Below are 20,518 nucleotides of genomic sequence, written 5' to 3' on the forward strand. Positions count from 1 at the left end.
CGGAGAAGTGTGAGGTGATGCATTTGGGGAGGTCAAACAAGGCAAAGGAATACATGATTAATGGGAAAATACTGGGAAGTGTAGAGGAAGTAAGAGACCTTGGAATGAATGTCCACCGATACCTTAAGGTAGCAGAACAGGTCGATAAGGTGGTTAAGAAGGCATATGGAATCCTTTCCTTTATTAGCCGAGGTATAGACTACAAGGGCAGGGAGGTTATGCTGGAACTGTATAACTCATTGGTTAGGCCACAACTTGAGTACTGTGTGCTGTTCTGGTCACCTCATTACAGAAAGGATATAATTGCACATAGAAAGGGTACAGAGGAGATTTACGAGGATGTTGCCAGGACTGGAAAAATGCAGCTATGAGGAAAGATCGGAAAGGCTGGAGTTCTCCTTGGAACAGAGAAGGCTGAGGGGAGATGTGATTGAAATGTGCAAAGTTTTGAGGGGCCTGGATAGAGTGGAGGTGAAGGGTCTATTCACCTTAGCAGAGAGGTCAGTGATGAGGGGGCATGAATTTGAAGTGATTGGTAGAACAATTAGAGGGGAGATGAAAAACTTTTTCACCCAGAGGTTGGAACTCACTGCCTGAAAGGGTAGTTGAGACCGAGACTCTCAACTCATCCATAAGGAGTCTGGATATGCACCTCAAGTGCCGTAAGCTGCAAGGCTATGGACCAAATGCTGGAAGGTGGGATTAGAATTGGTGGATCGTTTTTTGGGCGGCACAGACACAATGGGCCAAGTGGCCTCTTAATGTGCTTTAAACTTTCTATGATTCTATGAAGGTTCCCTGTTGAAATTGCAGTATCTTACTCGGAAAGAATCAACAGAGACTCTTACAGCATCGAAGGAGGCCATTTGGCCTACTGTGCTCGTACCAGCTCTCTGAGCTATGAATTATTCCAACTTTCCTCTTTCCCAATAGTCGTGCAAATATTTCCTTTTTATGTAGAGATCTAGTTCACTAATTTCAAAAATAAAAGATGAGTGATTCAAGGATTGAGGTGCTATAGATAGCAGATATTGAATATAATGTCAGTGACATTTTGCACAAATGTAACGAGTATGAAATAGACTTGAAACTGATCAAAAAAGTGAACTCTGCCCAACAACCCAGGAAGTAAGGATTAAAAGTCACTGTGATATTGCGGTGCAAGAACCTGTTACCACAGCTGCCAATCACATGTCCTGTCTGTTTATTGCAGCCATAGATGAGGAAAGAGTATCCGTAGCAAATCGTTTTAAACTTTTCCATACAACAGAATTAAAGCAGTACCTGTTAGCCATTTCTGATCTATATTTTGCTATTCTTCCTGGACTATAGCCTGCCTATCAGGTGCTTGCTGTCAGGTTATTATTTGTATCACCTGAGCAATTCATCTGTGGTATAAATGGAACATTCCTTCACTAGTATTCCCTCCTCTTCTCCTCCCTCCTCAGGTCAAATTTATATTTGGCAATTTTTGTTGTATGTTCTTTTCCCTGAAGAAATTCAAAATTTATTGAAAATGTAAATGTAATTCAGTGGTGGTAGACACTAGAGACTAAGTGGGTGACCTCCACTCACCCTTTCCCTTTTGAAAGATGGGAAATATCTCAGAACATTACTTTCAGGCTAAAACTAATAGTCAGAATTTTTGCAAATTAGATAATTACACGGAAGTAGAAAACAGCAAGAAGCTAGAAGTATAGTACTTTTTGAAAATCATTTTCTGTAGCTTTTGACTTGGAAGATCTTTGAAGCATTGCATGGAGACTTATGGAGCTCCCATTGATTCACTTGTGAACCAGGAACCTGATTGCTGCTCCATTGTATATCCATTATTTCTTTGAATCAGACAGACACTTAACAGTCAGGCAATTAAGATATTAAACATTTTTAACCCTTCAGATGTGGTATGAACAATGGTCTTTTCCCCATCTGGTAGTTTGTTTGTCATTACTACCTGACAGCAATAAAAGCCAATCTTAGTGTCTGATTAGAGTCCTGTCCAGGAGCAGAAATCCTGGCTGTTTATTGTCTCTAACCCAGACACTAAGGCCAATTTCAGCAGCCCTACTGCTGTGCAGGCCAAGATCAGCTAGTTCAGTACAGACTGGCCTAGGGCTAAGCCACTCACTTGATAGACCTGTGGTGCCATTGGGGGATCTTTTCCTAGTTTGAATTTCACGTACACAATGAGGGACTGACAAAACCAATTGGACATCAACAAATGCTTGATTTTGGTGCATCACTGTCCGGTCATGATTATTAGAAGCGGATGGGAACACTCAGTGCAGACAACCATGATGGAGTCTGAGACTTGGCCAACAATTTGTCACAGGATTGCCATGACTGCCTGTTGTGACCCACCGTGGTAGGTTAACAAGCTGATCCCTATTTTTTGTCCCTTACAGAATGCAGAGTGCACTGAAAACCTTCGCTGTGGATGAGACCTCTGTCTCCGGCTACATTTACCACAAACTGCTTGGCCACGAGGTGGAGGACGTGATTATTAAATGCCAGCTGCCTAAACGCTTCACAGCCCATGGTTTGCCTGACCTCAATCACTCTCAGGTGGACAGTTTTGAATGACTTATTGTGTTTAATGTCTGACTTGTTAGTGACTTTTCATCAAAGTAGGCTTATTTCTGAAGTATACATCCTGTGTCAGTATCAGCTCAGTACCTTCATCAAATTCAACCTGCTAACTCTCAATTGGATTTGCTGGAGACTATACCATAAAGCTAATCCATAGCCAGGGATAGAGAAGAGGCAGAAGAGCCTGGCTGCTCACTGTGTCTGACCTGTAGATAAAACAAATCTATGACCTTGTTACCCTTGAGTATATACTTTTATCACTCTCCTATAATGATTTGCCAGTTCTGCTATATTCTGGAGTTTCTCGATAGCTGTGATAAACCTCCTTTATATGCAAAACCGATCCTAAAACAAGGAAGGGAGCAAATTTTACCACATCCTGATTTGTTGCCTGTTGTCTCGGCCGGAATTGGGACAGGGATAGACACTGAGGCAACTATGAGAAGCTACATTTAGTCTGTGCACACTTTAAACCATTCAGCCACCAGTCGCCACAATGTGGCAGCATATGCTCCCTGTGATGAAGTTGCAACCTCTAAGGTCCAGTGCCCCAGCTTCATTTGGGCCCTTTTCGCCTCTGCAAGCAGCAATGCCATCTTATTTACTTCAGTGTTGCCACCAGTAGGAAGCTTGTTGTAATCAACAACACTGCAGTAAATGGTTCCTCATTGCCTCTGATCAGTCTGTGATCATAAGAACTCGGAGCAGGAGTAGGCCGTCTGGCCCCTCGAGCCTGCTCCGCCATTCAATAAGATCATGGCTGATCTTTCCGTGGACTCAGATCCACTTACCCACGCTCTCACCGTATCCCTTAATTCCTTTATTGTTCAAAAAGATATCTACCTTAGCTTTAAAAACGTTTACTGAAGAAGCGTCAGCTACTTCACTGGGCAAGGAATTCCATAGATTAACAACCCTCTGGGTGAAGAAGTTCCTTCTTAATTCAGTCCTAAATCTGCTCCCTCTAATCTTGAGGCTATGCCCTCTTGTCCTAGCTTCACCTGCCAGTGGAAACATCCTCTCTACTTGTATCTTATCTATTCCCTTCATAATTTTATATGTTTCTATAGGATCCCCCCTCATTCTTCTGAATTCCAATGAATATAATCCCAATCTACTCAGCCTCTCATAAGCCAACCCCCTCAACTCCAGAATCAACCTAGTGAACCTCCTCTGCACCCTCTCCAGTGCAAGTACATCCTTTCTCAAGTAGGGAGACCAAACCTGCACACAGTACTCCAGGTGCGGCCTCACCAGTACCTTATACAGCTGCAACATAACCTCTCTGCTTTTAAACTCAATCCCTTTAGCAATGAAGGACAAAATTCCATTTGCCTTCCTAATTACTTGCTGTACCTGCAGATCAACCTTCTGTGATTCGTGCACAAGGACACCCAGGTCCCTCTGCATAGCAGCATGCTGCAACTTTTTACCATTCAAGTAATAATCCTTTTTACTGTTACTCCTACTGAAATGAATGACTTCACATTTATTAATATTGTATTCCATCTGCCAGACCTTTGCCCACTCACTCAATGTATCTATGTTCCTCTGCAAAGTTTCACAGTCATCTGCACACTTTGCTCTGCCACTCATCTTAGTGTCATCTGCAAACTTTGACACCCTACACGTGGTCCCCAACTCCAAATCATCTATATAAATTGTAAATTATTGCGGTCCCAACACCGATCCCTGAGGCACACCACTAGTGACTGATTGCCAGAATAGCACTCATTTATCCCCACTCTCTGCTTCCTGTTAGTCAACCAATCCTCTATCCATGCTAATACTTTACCCCTAACGCCATGCATCCTTATCTTATGCAGCAGCCTCTTGTGCGGCACCTTGTCGAAGGCCTTTTGGAAATCTAGGTACACCACATCCACTGGGTCCCCATTGTCCACCCTGCTCGTAATGTCATCATAGAATTCCAAAAGATTTGTCAAGCATGACCTGCCCTTCATGAACCCATGCTGCGTCTGCCCAACGGGACAATTTCTGTCGAGATGTCCTGCTATTTCTTCCTTGATAATAGACTCAAGCATCTTCCCCACTACAGAGGTTAAGCTAACCGGTCTATAATTCCCCATCTTTTGTCTACCTCCCTTTTTAAACAGTGGTGTCACATCTGCTGTTTTCCAATCTGCTGGGACTACCCCAGAGTCTAGCGAATTTTGGAAAATTACCGCTAGTGCACCTGCTATTTCTCCCGCCATCTCTTTTAGTACCCTGGGATGCATTCCATCAGGGCCAGGAGACTTATCAATCCTTAGCTCCATTAGCTTGCCCAACACTACCTCTTCCGTAATAATGATTGTTTCCAGGTCCTCAACTACGTTCGTCTCTTTGTCAATTACTGGCATGTTATTAATGTCCTCCACTGTGAAGACCGATACAAAATACCTGTTCAATGCCTCGGCCATTTCATCATATCCCATAACTAAATTCCCCTTCTCATCCTCTAAAGGACCAACGTTTACTTTAGCCACTCTTTTTCGTTTTATATATTTATAGAAACTTTTGCTATCTGTCTTTATATTCTGTGCTAGTTTTTTCTCATGTTCTATCTTACTTTTCTTCATAGCTCTTTTTGTGGCTTTCTGTTGACCTTTAAAGTTTTCCCAATCTTCTAGTTTCATGCTGTTTTTGGCCACTTTGTATGCCTTCTCTTTCAATTTGATAGCCTCCCTTATTTCCTTAGACACCCATGGCAGATTACCCCTTTTCTTCCAGTCCTTCCTTTTCACTGGAATATACTTTTGCTGAGCACTTTGAAAAATTGCTTTGAAAGTCCTCCACTGCTCGTCAACTGTCCCACCATAAAATCTTTTCGTTTCCAGTCTACTTTAGCCAAGTCCTTCCTCATTCTATTGTAGTCCCCCTTGTTCAAGTGCAGGACCCTGGTATTGGATTTTATCTTCACACTCTCCATCTGTATTCTAAATTCAACCATACTGTGATCACTCCTTCCAAGAGGATCCCTAACTATGAGGTCATTAATTATTCCTGTCTCATTACACAGGACTAGATCTAGGATGGCTTGCTCCCTCGTCGGTTCCATTACATACTGTTCAAGAAAACTATCACGGATACACTCAACGAACTCCTCCTCAAGGCTACCCTGACTGAGCTGGTTCGACCAATCTACATGTAGATTAAAATCCCCCATGATAATTGCCGTACCATTTTTACAGGCATTAGTTATTTCTTTGTTTATTGCCTGCCCCAATGTGATATTATTTGGTGGCCTATAGACTTCGCCTATCAATGACTTTTTCTTCTTAGAGTTTCTAATTTCCACCCAAATGGATTCAACCTCATTCTCCATAGAACCTATATCATCTCTCAGCACCGCCCTGATGTCGTCCTTGAATATCAGAGCTACACCACCTCCCTTACCTTCCTGTCTGTCCTTCCGAATAGTCTGGTACCCCTGGATATTTAACTCCCAGTCGTGGCCAACCTGTAACCATGTCTCTGTAATGGCTACCAAATCATATTAACTCGCGATGATTTGTGCCGTTAACTCATCAACCTTGTTACGAATGCTACGAGCATTCAGGTAAAGTGCCTTTATGCTAGCTTTCTTACCCTCATGATTTCCAACATCTCTAATAATAACTCCTGAGTTATCCTTCCTTTCTGCTTCTTTCATAGTCTGCCTTGAACTTAAACCCTCCTGCACACATGTTAACCTGCTGCTTACCTTTTTATTTACCATCATACTCCCTGTCGTTTTCCCTTTCCCTTCCCCCCGACTCACTAGTTTAAAGTCCTAGAGACCACCCTATTTATCCGTTTCGCTAGAACACTGGTTCCAGATCGGTTCAGGTGGAGACCGTCCCATCGGTACAGATCCCCCCCCGGTTCCAAAACTGATGCCAATGCCCCATGAAATGGAACCCCTCTTTCCCACACCACTCCCTTAGCCACGTGTTTACTTCCCTAATATTCTTATCCCTAAGCCAATTTGCACGTGGCTCGGGCAGTAATCCGGAGATTATGACCCTCGAGGACCTGTTCCTTAATTTTGTTCCTAGTGCTTTATAATCCCCAAATAGGTCCTCCATCCTAGCCTTGCCTATGTTGTTAGTCCCAACGTGGACCACAACAACTGGATCCTCCCCCTCCCGCTCCAATATCCTTTCAAGCCAGTCAGAGATGTCCTGCACCCTGGCACCGGGCAGGCAGCACACCATGCGGGACTCCTGATCCAGCTTGCAAAGGATACTATCTATCCCCCTAATTATAGAATCCCCTGTAACTACCACTTGTCTTTTTGCTCCCCCCTCTTGAATGGCCTTCTGCACCATGGTGCCCTGGTCAGTTGGCTCATCCTCCCCGCAGCCCTTTTCCTCATCCACACAGGGAGCAAGTATCTCGTACCTGTTGGATAAGGTCAAAGGCTGAGGCTCCTCCACTCCTGAACTCAGGATCCCCCTACCTGCCTCACTTGCAATCACACCCTGTTGTCCCTGATCACTAACTGAATTTGAATTACTTAATCTACAAGGTGTGACTGCCTCCTGAAACAAAACATCCAGGTAACACTCCCCCTCCCGGATGTGCCGCAGTGTTTGAAGCTCAGATTCCAGATCATCAACTCTCAGCCGGAGTTCTTCCAGCAACCAACACTTGCTGCAGATGTGGTCCCTGCCGTTCACAATGGGGTCAGCCAGCTCCCACATCATACAGCTACAGCACATCACCTGCCCAGCCATCTCTACTTAGTTAATTACTTTATTACTTTATATAAATTTATGAGTTAAATACTTTGATACTTCTCTGCTATGGTCTTTTTCAAATAACTAATTAATAGATAAATCAAAAAAGAAAGTAAATTTTTAACCAATCACACGATACAGAAGAAATAAAAAAGCTTACCTTATCAACACACCAGAGTCCTTTTTTTTTGGTTAGAGGAGGAGGGCGGGTGGGAGACACTACATGTGTAGTGTCTCGGGTTCAGCCACTGCCCAAATATATAGGTTTTTTACTTACCCAGCAGTCCCCTGGTCCGCCGAAACAAAAGGTAATTTACTTAAAGCTGAAACTGACCTTCCCAGCTGATAACTCACTCGCACTATCTCTGCTTCCGAAAAAGCTGCTGCCATAAAAGGTAAGTTATTTTAAACTGTGCATTGATATGCATCTATCAGCATTGAAACAGCTGTGCAGCAAATGATCTGACCTGTTCATCAATCTGCTAGTTGTATGGTCTGAATATTTTGCTGATGGGGCAGCGTGAATACAATAGTTTTCCAGTCTAATTCGCATTGCAGGCTTTAATCTATTAATTGTTCTGTGTACTAGAATCTAACCAGTGAAACTCCACTGCAAAGAGCTTTACAGCTCTTGCTATGAATGAGTCACTTTGTACTGCAACACATTTCTAGCTATAGTGTATGTGAGTGTTTAATTCGATGCACTGTTTACATCAGAATATCTTTAGCACATTTAATGGTATGTAAACACTGCTCCTGCAGCTGAGATTATACAGCTCAGTGAAATGTGAAACACTTGGTAGATGCAAAACTATTTGGTGCAATCTAGACACTGCTGACAAACTGGGTTGCAGCAGTTTTGAAGGACCTACTTCTGTCAACACAATCAAGTACTGAAAGTGGAAGTATAATTATTAGTTACAATGCAGTGAGGTACACTGGTGCAGTGACTCTTGTAAGATTATCATCTGTGATTGATAAGATCCTGTTTTAATCTTTCCAAAAGGTTTATGCTGTGAAGACGGTTCTGCAGCGTCCTCTCAGTCTGATCCAAGGCCCTCCAGGCACTGGAAAAACTGTCACCTCTGCTACTATAGTATATCACCTGGCCAGACAGGGCAATGGGTAAGCAGCACCTCCACTCACACAGAGGGAAACATGGTACAGCTGTAATTTCATAAATGTGCACTCATTTTGGTGCAGTTCCAATCTAATTTCTGTCCTCAACATGGCTTAGAGATGGCCTAAGTCGCAGAAGCTTCCCCTCTCTCATCTCTCCTTGTCCTTCTCGACTTCTGAATGGCATTTGATGGAGCATTCATTCTCCACCATTCCCTCTCATTGTCCAACTCTGTCAGCTATGCTTATATTTTTCCAGACTTAGCTATCCAAATGTCAGAGTCATACAGTTATACAGCACAGAAACAGAACATTGTGTCCCTGCCGGCCATCAAGCACCTATCTATTCTAATCCCATTTTCTAGCACATGGCCCGTAGCCTTGTATGCTATGGCGTTTCAAGTGCTCATCTAAATACTAAAGTGTTAGGGTTCCTGCCTGTACCACCCCTTCAGGCAGTGTGTTCCAGATTCCAGCCACCCTCTGGGTGAAAACATTTTTCCTCAAATCCCCTCTAAACCTCCTGCCTTAAATCTATGCCCCATTGGTTATTGACCCCTCGGCTAAGGGAAAATGTTTCTTCCTATCTACCCTATTTATGCCCCTCATAATTTTGTAAACCTCAATCAGGTCCCCCCCCCCTCACACTTCTCTGCTCTAAGGAAAACAACCCTCGCCTTTTCAGTCTCTCTTCATAGCTGAAATGCTCCAGCCCAGGCAACATCCTGGTGAATCTCCTCTGCACCCTCTCCAGTGCAATCACATCCTTCCTATAGTGTGGCGACCAGAACTGTACACAGTACTCCAGCTGTGGCCTATCTTGCATTTTATACAGCTCCATCATAACCTCCCTGCTCTTCTATTCAATGCCTCGGCTAATAAAGGCGAGTATCCCATATGCCTTCCTAACCACTTTATCTACCTGTGCTGCTGCCTTCAGTGATCTATGGACAAGTACACCAAGATCCCTCTGACCCTCTGTACTTCCGAGGGTCCTACCATCCATTGTATATTCCTTTGCCTTGTTAGTCCTCCCAAGATGCATCACCTCACACCTCTCAGGATTAAATTCCATTTGCCATTGCTCCGCCCATCTTACCAACCCATCTATATGGTCCTGTAATCTAAGGCTTTCCTCCTCCCTATTTATGACACCACCAATTTTCGTGTCATCTGCAAACTTAATGATCATACCTCCTATATTCTTGTCTAAATCATTAATGTACACTACAAACAGCAAAGGTCTCAGCACCGATCCTTGTGGTACACCACTGGTCACAGGCTTCCAATCGCAGAAACAACCCTCGACCTTCACCCTCTGCCTCCTGCCACGAAGCCAATTTTGGATCCAATTTGCCAACTTACCCTGGATCCCATGGGCTCTTACCTTTTTAACCAATCTCCCATGCGGGACCTTATCAAAAGCCTTACTGAAGTCCATGTAGACCACATCAACTGCTTTACCCTCCTCTACACACCTAGTCACCTCCTCAAAAAATCTCACCCTGACAAAGCCATGCTAACTATCCCTGATTAATCCCTGCCTCTCCAAGTGGAGATTAATCCTGTCCCTCAGAATCTTTTTCCAGTAGTTTCCCAACCACTGATGTTAGACTCACTGGCCTGTAATTACCTGGTTTATCCCTGCTACCCTTCTTGAATAATGGTACCACATTCGCTGTCCTCCAGTCCTCTGGTACCTCACCTGTGGCCAGAGAGGATTTCAAAATTTGTGTCAGAGCCCCTGCAATCTCCTCCCTTGCTGCACATAACAGCCCGGGATACATCTCATCTGGGCCTGGGGATTTATCCACTTTGAAGCCCGCTAATATGTCTTCCCTTTCAATGCTAATATGTTCAAGTATATCACAATCCCCCTCCCTGATCTCTACACCTACATCGTCCTTCTCTATAGTGAACACAGATTAAAAGTAATCATTTAAAACCTCACCTATGTCCTCCAACTCCACACACACATTGCCACTTTGGTCCCTAACGGGCCCTATTCTTTCCCTAGTTATCCTCTTGCCCTTAATATACTTATAAAACGCCTTAGGATTTTCCTGTATCTTGCCTGCCAGTGTTTTTTTTATGCCCTCTCTTCGCTGTCCTAATTACTTTAAGTACCCCCCAGCCCCCCACACTTTCTATACTCGTCTAGGGCCTCCGCTGTTTTCAGTGCTCTGAACCTGCCATAAGCCTCTTTTTTTCCCGCTTATCCAATCCTCTATATATCTTTTGACATCCAGGGTTCTCTGGACTTGTTGGTCCTACCCTTCACCTTTACGGGAACATGCTGGCCCTGAACACTCAATATTTCCTCTTTGAATGATTCCCACTGGTCTGCTGTAGACTTTCCTACAGGTAGCTGCTCCCAGTCCACTTTGGCCAGATCCTGTTTTATCATATTGAAATCGGTCTTCCCCCAATTCAGTACTTTTATTTTCGGTCCATGCATCTCAGCAATGGCTCATCTTCATGTTGCTGGAAACCCCTGAGGTTCTGCCTCTGGCACCCTCCGCTTCTTTTTCCACATGTTGCATAATCCGTAGTCATAGACTCAGCTTCCATAAGTAGGCTGACGACATCTCTACCCCTCCATTACCTCCCTCAACTTTCACACTGTCCCAGTAAGTGTTTACATTTTATTAAACAAAGGATAGACTTTGCAGTGGCATTTTGCTCAGGGTTAATTATCTGCTCAACTCTACCCCACAAGCATTGTTCTGCTTAATAAATGTTGGAAAAGTTGCTATAGGAGTGGAATGCTATAATTGAGTTTCCTGGTGTCGCCAGTGAAACTCCAAGTTGCTCAAGAGAATACTGCCTACTTAACAACCCAAATGCAGACTTTCTGGAACGGTGTTTGAGATTTCCACAATTTGGGCATTCAGGACCTAAAATCACAAACATTGACAATAGAAGATTTCACCCTTTTAACATTTATAATGTTTTAAATGTCATTTTACATTCCAACAGCAATAAAAATAGCTTTTAATGTAGTGAGACATCCCAAGGCATTGCACAGGAGCATTATCAAACAAAATTTATCACTGAGCGACATAAGATATTTGGACAGGTGACCAAAAACTTTGTCAAACTGCTAGGTTTTAAGGAGTGTCTTAAAGGAGGAGAAAGGGGTGGAGAGGTTTAGGGGGGGAATTTCAGAACTTGGGGCTCAGATAGCTGAATGTATGGTTGCCACTGATAGAGTGATAAAGCTGATACCCAAGGGAGCAATGTTAGCTTCCTCGTTATGTTTGTAGTTGTGGTGAGGTCCTGTGTTTGCACCGCTGTAATTAACCTAATGAGTTCTTCTAATCATGAATCTGATTATTAAGATTAATATTTCCAGGTTAATGTGTATATCTCTACTGCCAGTGTATCGGTTTATTAAAGTCTTACAGTCGTAACTTTGTCCAATAAAGGACAACTCTCACTGTGCTCAATTGACCACAAAAGAATTTAATGCTTTCATGGGAGTCCATTTTAAAAGGCACATTGAGGAAACTGTTGGTTTATGTGAACTAGTCCATGGTTTCATTTAATCGGTGTGAAGGTCTGAATTTCTTAACAGCCTTGAGATATATTGAGGTGGGTTTATATTGGTTAAAAAGGGGTGGTTGTCTTGAAACTAATAGCCATTTCCTATTCCTAGAAATTTTCTTTATTTGTCTGGGGGATGTGGGTGTTGCTGGTTAGGCCAGCATTTATTGCCCATCCCAAATTGCCCTTGAGTATGTGGTGGTGAGCTGCCGCCTTGAACCGCTGCAGTCCTTAACGTGTAGGTACACAAACAGTGCGGTTAGGAAGGGACTAAAATTAAGTATTAAATTAAAATATTAAATATTTAAAATACTTGTATTCTTGCATTAAACCTGGTTTGCCAGTAAAATGCAGATTCACTGTCTGTCAGGGACACCCTGGTTGTACAAAATCATTCTGGGCTCCACTTCAAAATAGCCATGAAATAAATTATTGTGCTGTTGGGTGAGCTGGTGCTGCTGGGTTCTAATGTGCTTTTCTGCACTTCTAGCCCTGTCCTGGTGTGTGCTCCAAGTAACATTGCAGTGGACCAGTTGACCGAGAAGATCCATCACACAGGCCTGAAGGTGGTGCGGCTATGTGCCAAGAGTCGTGAGGCCATCGATTCACCAGTCTCCTTCCTGGCTCTACACAACCAGATCCGTAACATGGACAGGTAAGAAGCAACTAAGGCCTGGTTGCTCTTTCTCACGAACAACACAAAAGCTAGCATCTGTAGACGATGTTTGCTTTGAACTGAATTGTGATCTTGTGGAGTTAGGGTGCCCTGGTCAGACAATAGTTGATTGTTTCTGGAGTCCACCTTTCATGCCCTCAGTGCTTCAAAAATAATGAAATATGTTGATGTGTTTAGGCAGAGGTAACCATCACCTTACATTCAGCAAAGTCCAAAGTTAAAACACAATTAGGGTGGTAGACCAGGTGTTGTGTTGCAGCTGCAGTCATGAGTAATAACCAATGAGATCCACAGCAACCACATCTGCAGTAAATGTCTATGGCTCAAAGAACTTTGGCTCAGAGTAGATGAGCTGGAGACCGAGCTACAGACACTGCGATGCATGAGGGAGGGGGTAAGTTACCTGGACACTTTGTTCCAGAAGGCAGTCACACCCCATAGGATAGGGTCTTCTGATTTGGTCAGGGACGGGAGCCTGTGACTATGAGTAAGGCAGGTAAGGGGATCGAGAAGGCAGAAGTGGAGGAGCCTCAGCCCTTGCAATTGTCCAATAAGTTTGAGATCCTTTCAGCTTGTATGGATGAGAGCAAGGGTTACAGGGTGGATGAGCAAACTGACCAGGGCACCGTAATACAGGAAACCATTCAAGCGGAGGGAGTAAATAGGAATGTAGTGGTAGTAAGAGATAGTCTAGTCGGGGGATAGACACCATTCTCTGCAGCCGAGAGCGAGAGTCCAGACGGCTGTGTTGCCTGACCGGTGCCAAGGTTTGGGATATCTGCTTAGGGCTGGGGAGGAATTTGTAGTGGGAGGGGGAGGATCCAGTTGTCGTGGTCCATGTGTGTACTAATGACATAGATGGGACTAGGAAAGAGGTTCTGCATAGGGAGTATGAGCAGCTAGGTGCTAAATTTGAAAAGCAGAACCTCAAAGGTAATAATCTCAGGACTATTAACTAAGCCACAAGCAAATTGGCATAGGGTATGTAAAATTAGAGTTAAATGTGTGGTTCAAAGATTGGTGTGGGAGAAATGGGTTTTGATTCATGGGACATTGGAACCAGTACTGGGGAAAATGAGAGCTGTACCATTGGGACGGTCTTTACCTGAACCTTGCTGGGACCAGTGTTCTGCCGAGTCATATAACTAGGGCGGTCGTCTTCTTTGGCCTCCTTATCTCAAGAGACAATGGATAAGCGCCTGGAGGTGGTCAGTGGTTTGTGAAGCAGCGCCTGGAGTGGCTATAAAGGCCAATTCTAGAGTGACAGGCTCTTCCACAGGTGCTGCAGAGAAATTTGTTTGTCGGGGCTGTTACACAGTTGGCTCTCTCCTTGCGCTTCTGTCTTTTTTCCTGCCAACTGCTAAGTCTCTTCGACTCGCCACACTTTAGCCCCGTCTTTATGGCTGCCCGCCAGCTCTGGCGAACGCTGGCAACTGACTCCCACGACTTGTGATCAATGTCACAGGACTTCATGTCGCGTTTGCAGACGTCTTTAAAGCGGAGACATGGACGGCCGGTGGGTCTGGTACCAGTGACGGGTTCGCTGTACAATGTGTCTTTGGGGATCCTGCTATCATCCATGCGGCTCACATGGCGGTAGGGCGGGCTTTAAACTGAATAGTGGGGGTGAGGGATCGAGAGAGAGATGATGTGATAATTTAAAGAGAGCGAAGGAGGCAAGAGAGCAAGATAGCAATAACGGTAACGATAAGAGTGTGGCAGGAAGGGACAGAGCATACAAACTTTTTTTTATTCATTCATGGGATGTAGGTGTCGCTGGCCAGGCCAGCATTTATTGCCCATCCGTAATTGCCCTTGAGAAGGTGGTGGTGAGCTGCCTTCTTGAACCGCTGCAGTCCATGTGGGGTAGGTACACCCACAGTGCTGTTAGGAAGGGAGTTCCAGGATTTTGACCCAACGACAGTGAAGGAATGGCGATATAGTTCCAAGTCAGGATGGTGTGTGACTTGGAGGGGAATTTGCAGGCGGTGGTGTTCCCATGCATTTGCTGCTCTTGTCCTTCTGGTTGGTAGAGGTCGTGGGTTTGGAAGGTGCTGTATAAGGAGCCTTGGTGCGTTGCTGCAGTGCATCTTGTAGATGGTACACACTGCTGCTACTGTGCGTCAGTGGTGGAGGGAGTGAATGTTTGTGGATGGGGTGCCACTCAAGCGGGCTGCTTTGTCCTGGATGGTGTCAAACTTCTTGAGTGTTGTTGGAGCTGCACCCATCCAGGCAAGTGGAGAGTATTCCATCACACTCCTGACTTGTGCCTTGTAGATGGTGGACAGGTTTTGTGGAGTCAGGAGGTGAGTTACCTGCCTCAGGATTCCTAGCTTCTGACTTGCTCTTGTAGCCACAGTATTTATATGGCTACTCCAGTTTAGTTTCTGGTCAATGGTAGCCCCTAGGATGTTGATAGTGGGGGATTCAGCGATGGTAATGCCATTGAATGTCAAGGGGAGATGGTTAGATTCTCTCTTGTTGGAGATGGTCATTGCCTGGCACTTGTGTGGCACAAATGTGACTTGCCACTTATCAGCCCAAGCCTGGATATTGTCCAGATCTTGCTGCATTTCTACACTGACTGCTTCAGTATCTGAGGAGTGACGAATGGTGCTGAACATTGTGCAATCATCAGCAAGCATCCCCACTTCTGACGTTATGATTGAAGGAAGGTCATTGATGAAACAGCTGAAGATGGTTGGGCCTCGGACACTATCCTGAGGAACTCCTGCAGTCTTGGAGCTCAGATGATTGACCTCCAACAACCACAACCATCTTTCTTTGCTCGAGGTATGACTCCAGCCAGGGGAGAATTTATCCCCCCCCCCCCCCCCCCCCCCCCGATTCCCATTGACCTCAGTTTTGCTCAGGCTCCTTGATGCCATACTTGGTCAAATGCTGCCTTGGTGTCAAGGGTAGTCACTCTCACCTCACCTCTTGAGTTCAGCTCTTTAACTTAAGAGTGCACCAACCGATAAGGCTAGAGGTCATGAACTAGTGGGGGGGGGGGGGGGGTTGGGGAGGAGGAGAAGGGTTTGGGTGAAGGGAGATTTAGAAATCCAAAGAGAAAGCTCAAGGTATCAGAACAATATAGCGCTGTGAGTAAAGGCTAGCAGAATGGGACAGAGTTTAACAAAAATAGTACGTCAGCGAATAAGGTAATTGCAGGGAATAGAAGTTTTAAAAAAAATGAAATTAAAGGTTCTTTATCTGAATGCATGAAGCATCTGCAATAAGATAGATGAACTAGTGATACAAATAGAGGTAAATGATGTAGATGTAATTGCCATTACAGAGACATGGTTACAAGGCGATAATGGTTGAGAAATAAATATTCCAGGGTACGCAATAATTCAGAAAGGCAGACAAAATGTCAAAGGAGAAGGGGTAGCCTTGATAAAGGATGGCGAGTTGTTTATAGGCCCCTTAACAGTAGTTATACCGTTGGACAGAGCATTAAACAAATTATTGCAGCTTGTAACAAAGGCAAAGCCATAATTGTTGGGTACTTTAATCTTCATATAGACTGGGACAATGAAATTGGCAAGAGTGGTCCAAAAGATGAGTTTGTAGAATGTTTTTGGGACAGTTTCTTGGAGCAATATATTGTGGAACCGACTAGTGATAAAGTTATCTTAGATCTAGTATTGTGTAATGAAGCAGAGTTGGTTAGTAATGTTCTAGTTAAAGGTCCACTGGGAAATGGTGATCATAATACCATTGAATTCCATGTTAAGTTTGAAAGTGATGTACTCCAATTACAAACAAGAATCTTCAATTTAAAGCCAATTACATAGCTATAAGGGGAGGACTGGTTAAGATAAAGAGGCTAAAAGGTGCATTTCATTGAGAAACAAAAACTCAGGAAGAAAGATCTATCACTTGCTCACTCAGGAAGTTAATTAGAAATTAGAACATTACAGCGCAGTACAGGCCCTTCGGCCCTCGATGTTGCGCCGACCTGTGAAACCATCTGACCTACACTATTCCATTTTCATCCATATGTCTATCCAATGACCACTTAAATGCCCTTAGAGTTGGCGAGTCTACTACTGTTGCAGGCAGGGCGTTCCACGCCCCTACTACTCTGAGTAAAGAAACTACCTCTAACATCTGTCCTATATCTATCACGCCTCAACTTAAAGCTATGTCCCCTCGTGTTTGCCATCACCATCCGAGGAAAAAGACTCTCACTATCCACCCTATCTAACCCTCTGATTATCTTATATGTCTCTATTAAGTCACCTCTCCTCCTCCTTCTCTCCAACAAAAACAACCTCAAGTCCCTCAGCCTTTCCTCGTAAGACCTTCCCTCCATACCAGGCAACATCCTAGTAAATCTCCTCTGCACCCTTTCTAAAGCTTCCAAATCCTTCCTATAATGCGGTGACCAGAACTGCACGCAATACTCCAGGTGCGGTTTCACCAGAGTTTTGTACAGCTGCAGCATGACCTCGTGGCTCTGAAACTCGATCCCCCTACTAATAAAAGCTAACACACCATATGCCTTCTTAACAGCCCTATTAACCTGGGTAGCAAGATCTCTCTGTTCATCTACACTACCAAGAATCTTCCCATTAGCCCAGTACTCTGCATTCCTGTTACTCCTTCCAAAGTGAATCACCTTACACTTTTCCGCATTAAACTCCATTTGCCATCTCTCAGCCCAGCTCTGCAGCCTATCTATGTCCCTCTGTACCCTACAACATCCTTCGGCACTATCCACAACTCCACCGACCTTAGTGTCATCCGCAAATTTACTAACCCACCCTTCTACACCCTCATCCAGGTCATTTATAAAAATGACAAACAGCAGTGGCCCCAAAGATAGTATTAGATTAAAAGAGGCTTATAATGTTGCAAAGAAGTAGCAAGTCAGGATTGGGAGTGTTTTAGAAACCAGCAAAGGGCCTCCAAGGAGTTGATAAAAGAAAAAATAGAATATGAGAGTGAACTAGCCAGTGATATAAAAAGATTATAAGAGCTTTAATATGTATATTAAAAACAAAGCGAGTAGCTAAAGTAAATATTGGTCTCTTAGAAGCAGAGACAGGAGAAATTATCATGGGAAATGAGGAAATGGCAAAGGCATTGAACAAATATTTTGTGAATGTCTTCACAATAGAAGACCTAGGGGCTAAAATGAGTGAGGAAATTAATATCAGAGAAAAAGTATTGGAGAAACTTAAGGGACTAAAATCTGACATTCCCGAGACCTGATGGCCTACACCCTAGGGTTCTAAAAGAGATAGCTGCAGAGATAGTTGATGCGCTAGCTATGATTTTCCAAAATTCCTTAGATTTGGGAACGGTCCCATCAGATTGGACGTTGGCAAATGTTACACCGTTTTTCAAGAAAGGAGGAGAGAGAAAGCAGTGAATTACAGACCAGTTAACCTAACATTAGTTATTGGGAAAATGCTAGAATCTATTATTAAGGAAGTCTTAATATACATAGAAAAGTACAGTATGATTAGAACAAGTCTACATGGTTTTACTGAAGGGAAATCCTGTTTGACAAATTTTTAGAGTTTTTTGAGGATGTAACTTGCAGGGTAGATAAAGAGGAACCAGTAAGGCATTTGATAAAGTGCCACACCAGGTTTTTAAGCAAGATAAGGGCTCATGGAGTTGTGGATAATATATTAGCATGAATAGAGGACTGGTTAATGGACAGAAGCAAAGACTGGACATAACCAGGGCATTTTCAAGTTGGCAGGCAGTGAATAGTGGAGTGCTGCAAGGATTAGTGCTGGGGCTTCAGCTATTTACAATCTGTATCAATGACAGATGAAGAAATAGAGAGTATAAGTTTGCTGATGGTACAAAGGTAGGTGAAAAAGTAAGCTGTGGGGAAGACATCGACTCTGCATAGAGATGGACAGGTTAAGTGAGTGGGAAACAAGATGGCAGATGGAGTAATTAGATTAGAGATACAGCATTGAAACAGGCCCTTCGGCCCACCGAGTCTGTGCCGACCATCAACCACCCATTTATACTAATCCTACACTAATCCCATATTCCTACCAAACATCCCCACCTGTCTCTATATTTCCCTACCACCTACCTATACTAGTGACAATTTATAATGGACAATTTACCTACCAACCTGCAAGTCTTTTGGCTTGTGGGAGGAAACCGGAGCACCCGGAGAAAACCCACGCAGACACAGGGAGAACTTGCAAACTCCACACAGGCAGTACCCAGAATCGAACCCGGGTCCCTGCAGCTGTGAGGCTGCAGTGCTAACCACTGCGCCACTGTGCCGCCCTTTGTAGGGAAGTGTGAAGTTATTCACTTTGGTTGTAAGAATAGAAAAGCAGAATTTTTTAAATGTGTGTAACTTGTTCAGAGACTTGGGTGTGCTTGTACAAGGAACGCAGAAAGTTAGTATGCAGGTACAGCAAGCAGTTAGGAAGAAAAATGGCATGTTGGCCTTTATTGCAAGGGGATTGGAGTACAGGAATAAAGAAGTCTTGCTACAGTTGCACAGGATTTTGGTAAGACCACATCTGGAGTACTTTGTGCAGCTTTGGTCTCCACATTTACGAAAGGATATACTTGAATTGGAGGCAGTGCAGCGAAGATTCACTCGATTGGTTCCTGGGATAAGGGGGTTGAGCTATGATGAGCAACTGAGTAAATTGGGTCTATATTCTCTGGAGTTTAGAAGAATGAGAGGTGATCTAATTGAGATATACAATATTCTGAAAGGGTTGGGTAGGGTAGACACAAAGATTGTTCCTGCTGGTTGGGGAATCTAAAACACTGGGCACCGTCTCAGGATATGGAGCCGATCATTTGGGACTGAGATAAGGAGAAATTACTTCATTCAAAGGGTTGTGAATCTTTGGAATTCTCAACCCCAGAGCATTGTGGAGGCTCCATCATTGAATACGTTTAAGGCTGTGATAGATAGATTTTTGGTGTCTCGGAATCAATGGATATGGCAGGTGGGAAAGTGAAGTTGAAGCCTAAGATCCACCATGATTGTATTGAATGGCAGAGCAGGCTCGATGGGCCGTATGGTCTACTCCTCCTCCTATTTCTTGTGTTCCCACCAAAAGCATTGAGATGAATGACCAATTAATGTTTTTTTTGGTGATGGTTGGCCGGGACACTGGGAGAGCTCCTCTGTCACAATGCAGCACTCCCTGCTTGCTTTACACACAATGGACAGCAGACTCTGTCACTCTTACACATTTATACTGTAGACAACATCTGGTGTTTATCAAGCTCTTTGTGATGGGCCTACCCTGATCAGATTCATTCACCAATTAATAACCTACTGATGCATGCTAATTATTCTTGATAGTTGGCTGTGGAATTGTCCACCATTATAAAAAGTGTAAATGCCTAATACTGCTGTGCAAGATCCTATGGTAATCTCGAAGTCAAAGATGATACAGTGGACTGTAACCAAAGGAAGATCATAATTGGTGGATTTGTGTCCACTTTATGAAATGCTATTATCTGTTTCTACTGCATCTGTGAAGGTGTAGACTCCACGCTGGGAGTGCACCCATTCATTTAGCCTTGAGTATTTGACCACATAACATCGAAGCTCAACCCTGCCCTCGCCCAAGCCACCACCCCTCCACTGGATAGCAATCGTCTAAATTTTTAACTCCGTTCAAACTCAGAATCAAACCTGGGTCATTCTTGGTCCGGGTGACTCAGCTTCTTACTCTAAACTCACTGACCCTTTTATGTTTCGCACGCAGCACAGATTAAATCAGCAAAAGTTGTTCCCGAGTATGGGTGATCCTTTATCACCCCAGTACACTTGAGGCTTCTGTTGGCTGGACTCAGCAGCATAGAAGGATGAGTGTGATTAAGTCTAGCTGGGTTGTTATCAGCT

The 20,518-nt window shown here is 43.9% G+C and overlaps 1 protein-coding gene across 4 annotated transcripts in view; it reads left to right on the top strand.

The window, feature by feature from the left end:
- upf1 (UPF1 RNA helicase and ATPase) overlaps nucleotides 1-20,518 on the top strand; it is a 99,816-nt gene that overhangs the window by 56,875 nt on the left and 22,423 nt on the right. For all 4 annotated transcript variants that reach the window (XM_068015957.1, XM_068015958.1, XM_068015959.1 and 1 more), the window contains exons 10-12: nucleotides 2,406-2,565; nucleotides 8,320-8,438; nucleotides 12,469-12,633. In XM_068015957.1, the coding sequence (XP_067872058.1) occupies nucleotides 2,406-2,565; nucleotides 8,320-8,438; nucleotides 12,469-12,633 (444 nt within the window). The remainder of the gene's footprint in view (nucleotides 1-2,405; nucleotides 2,566-8,319; nucleotides 8,439-12,468; nucleotides 12,634-20,518) is intronic.

This window comes from Heterodontus francisci, chromosome 36, assembly GCF_036365525.1.
Source record: "Heterodontus francisci isolate sHetFra1 chromosome 36, sHetFra1.hap1, whole genome shotgun sequence".
In the NCBI taxonomy this organism is placed as follows: domain Eukaryota; kingdom Metazoa; phylum Chordata; class Chondrichthyes; order Heterodontiformes; family Heterodontidae; genus Heterodontus; species Heterodontus francisci.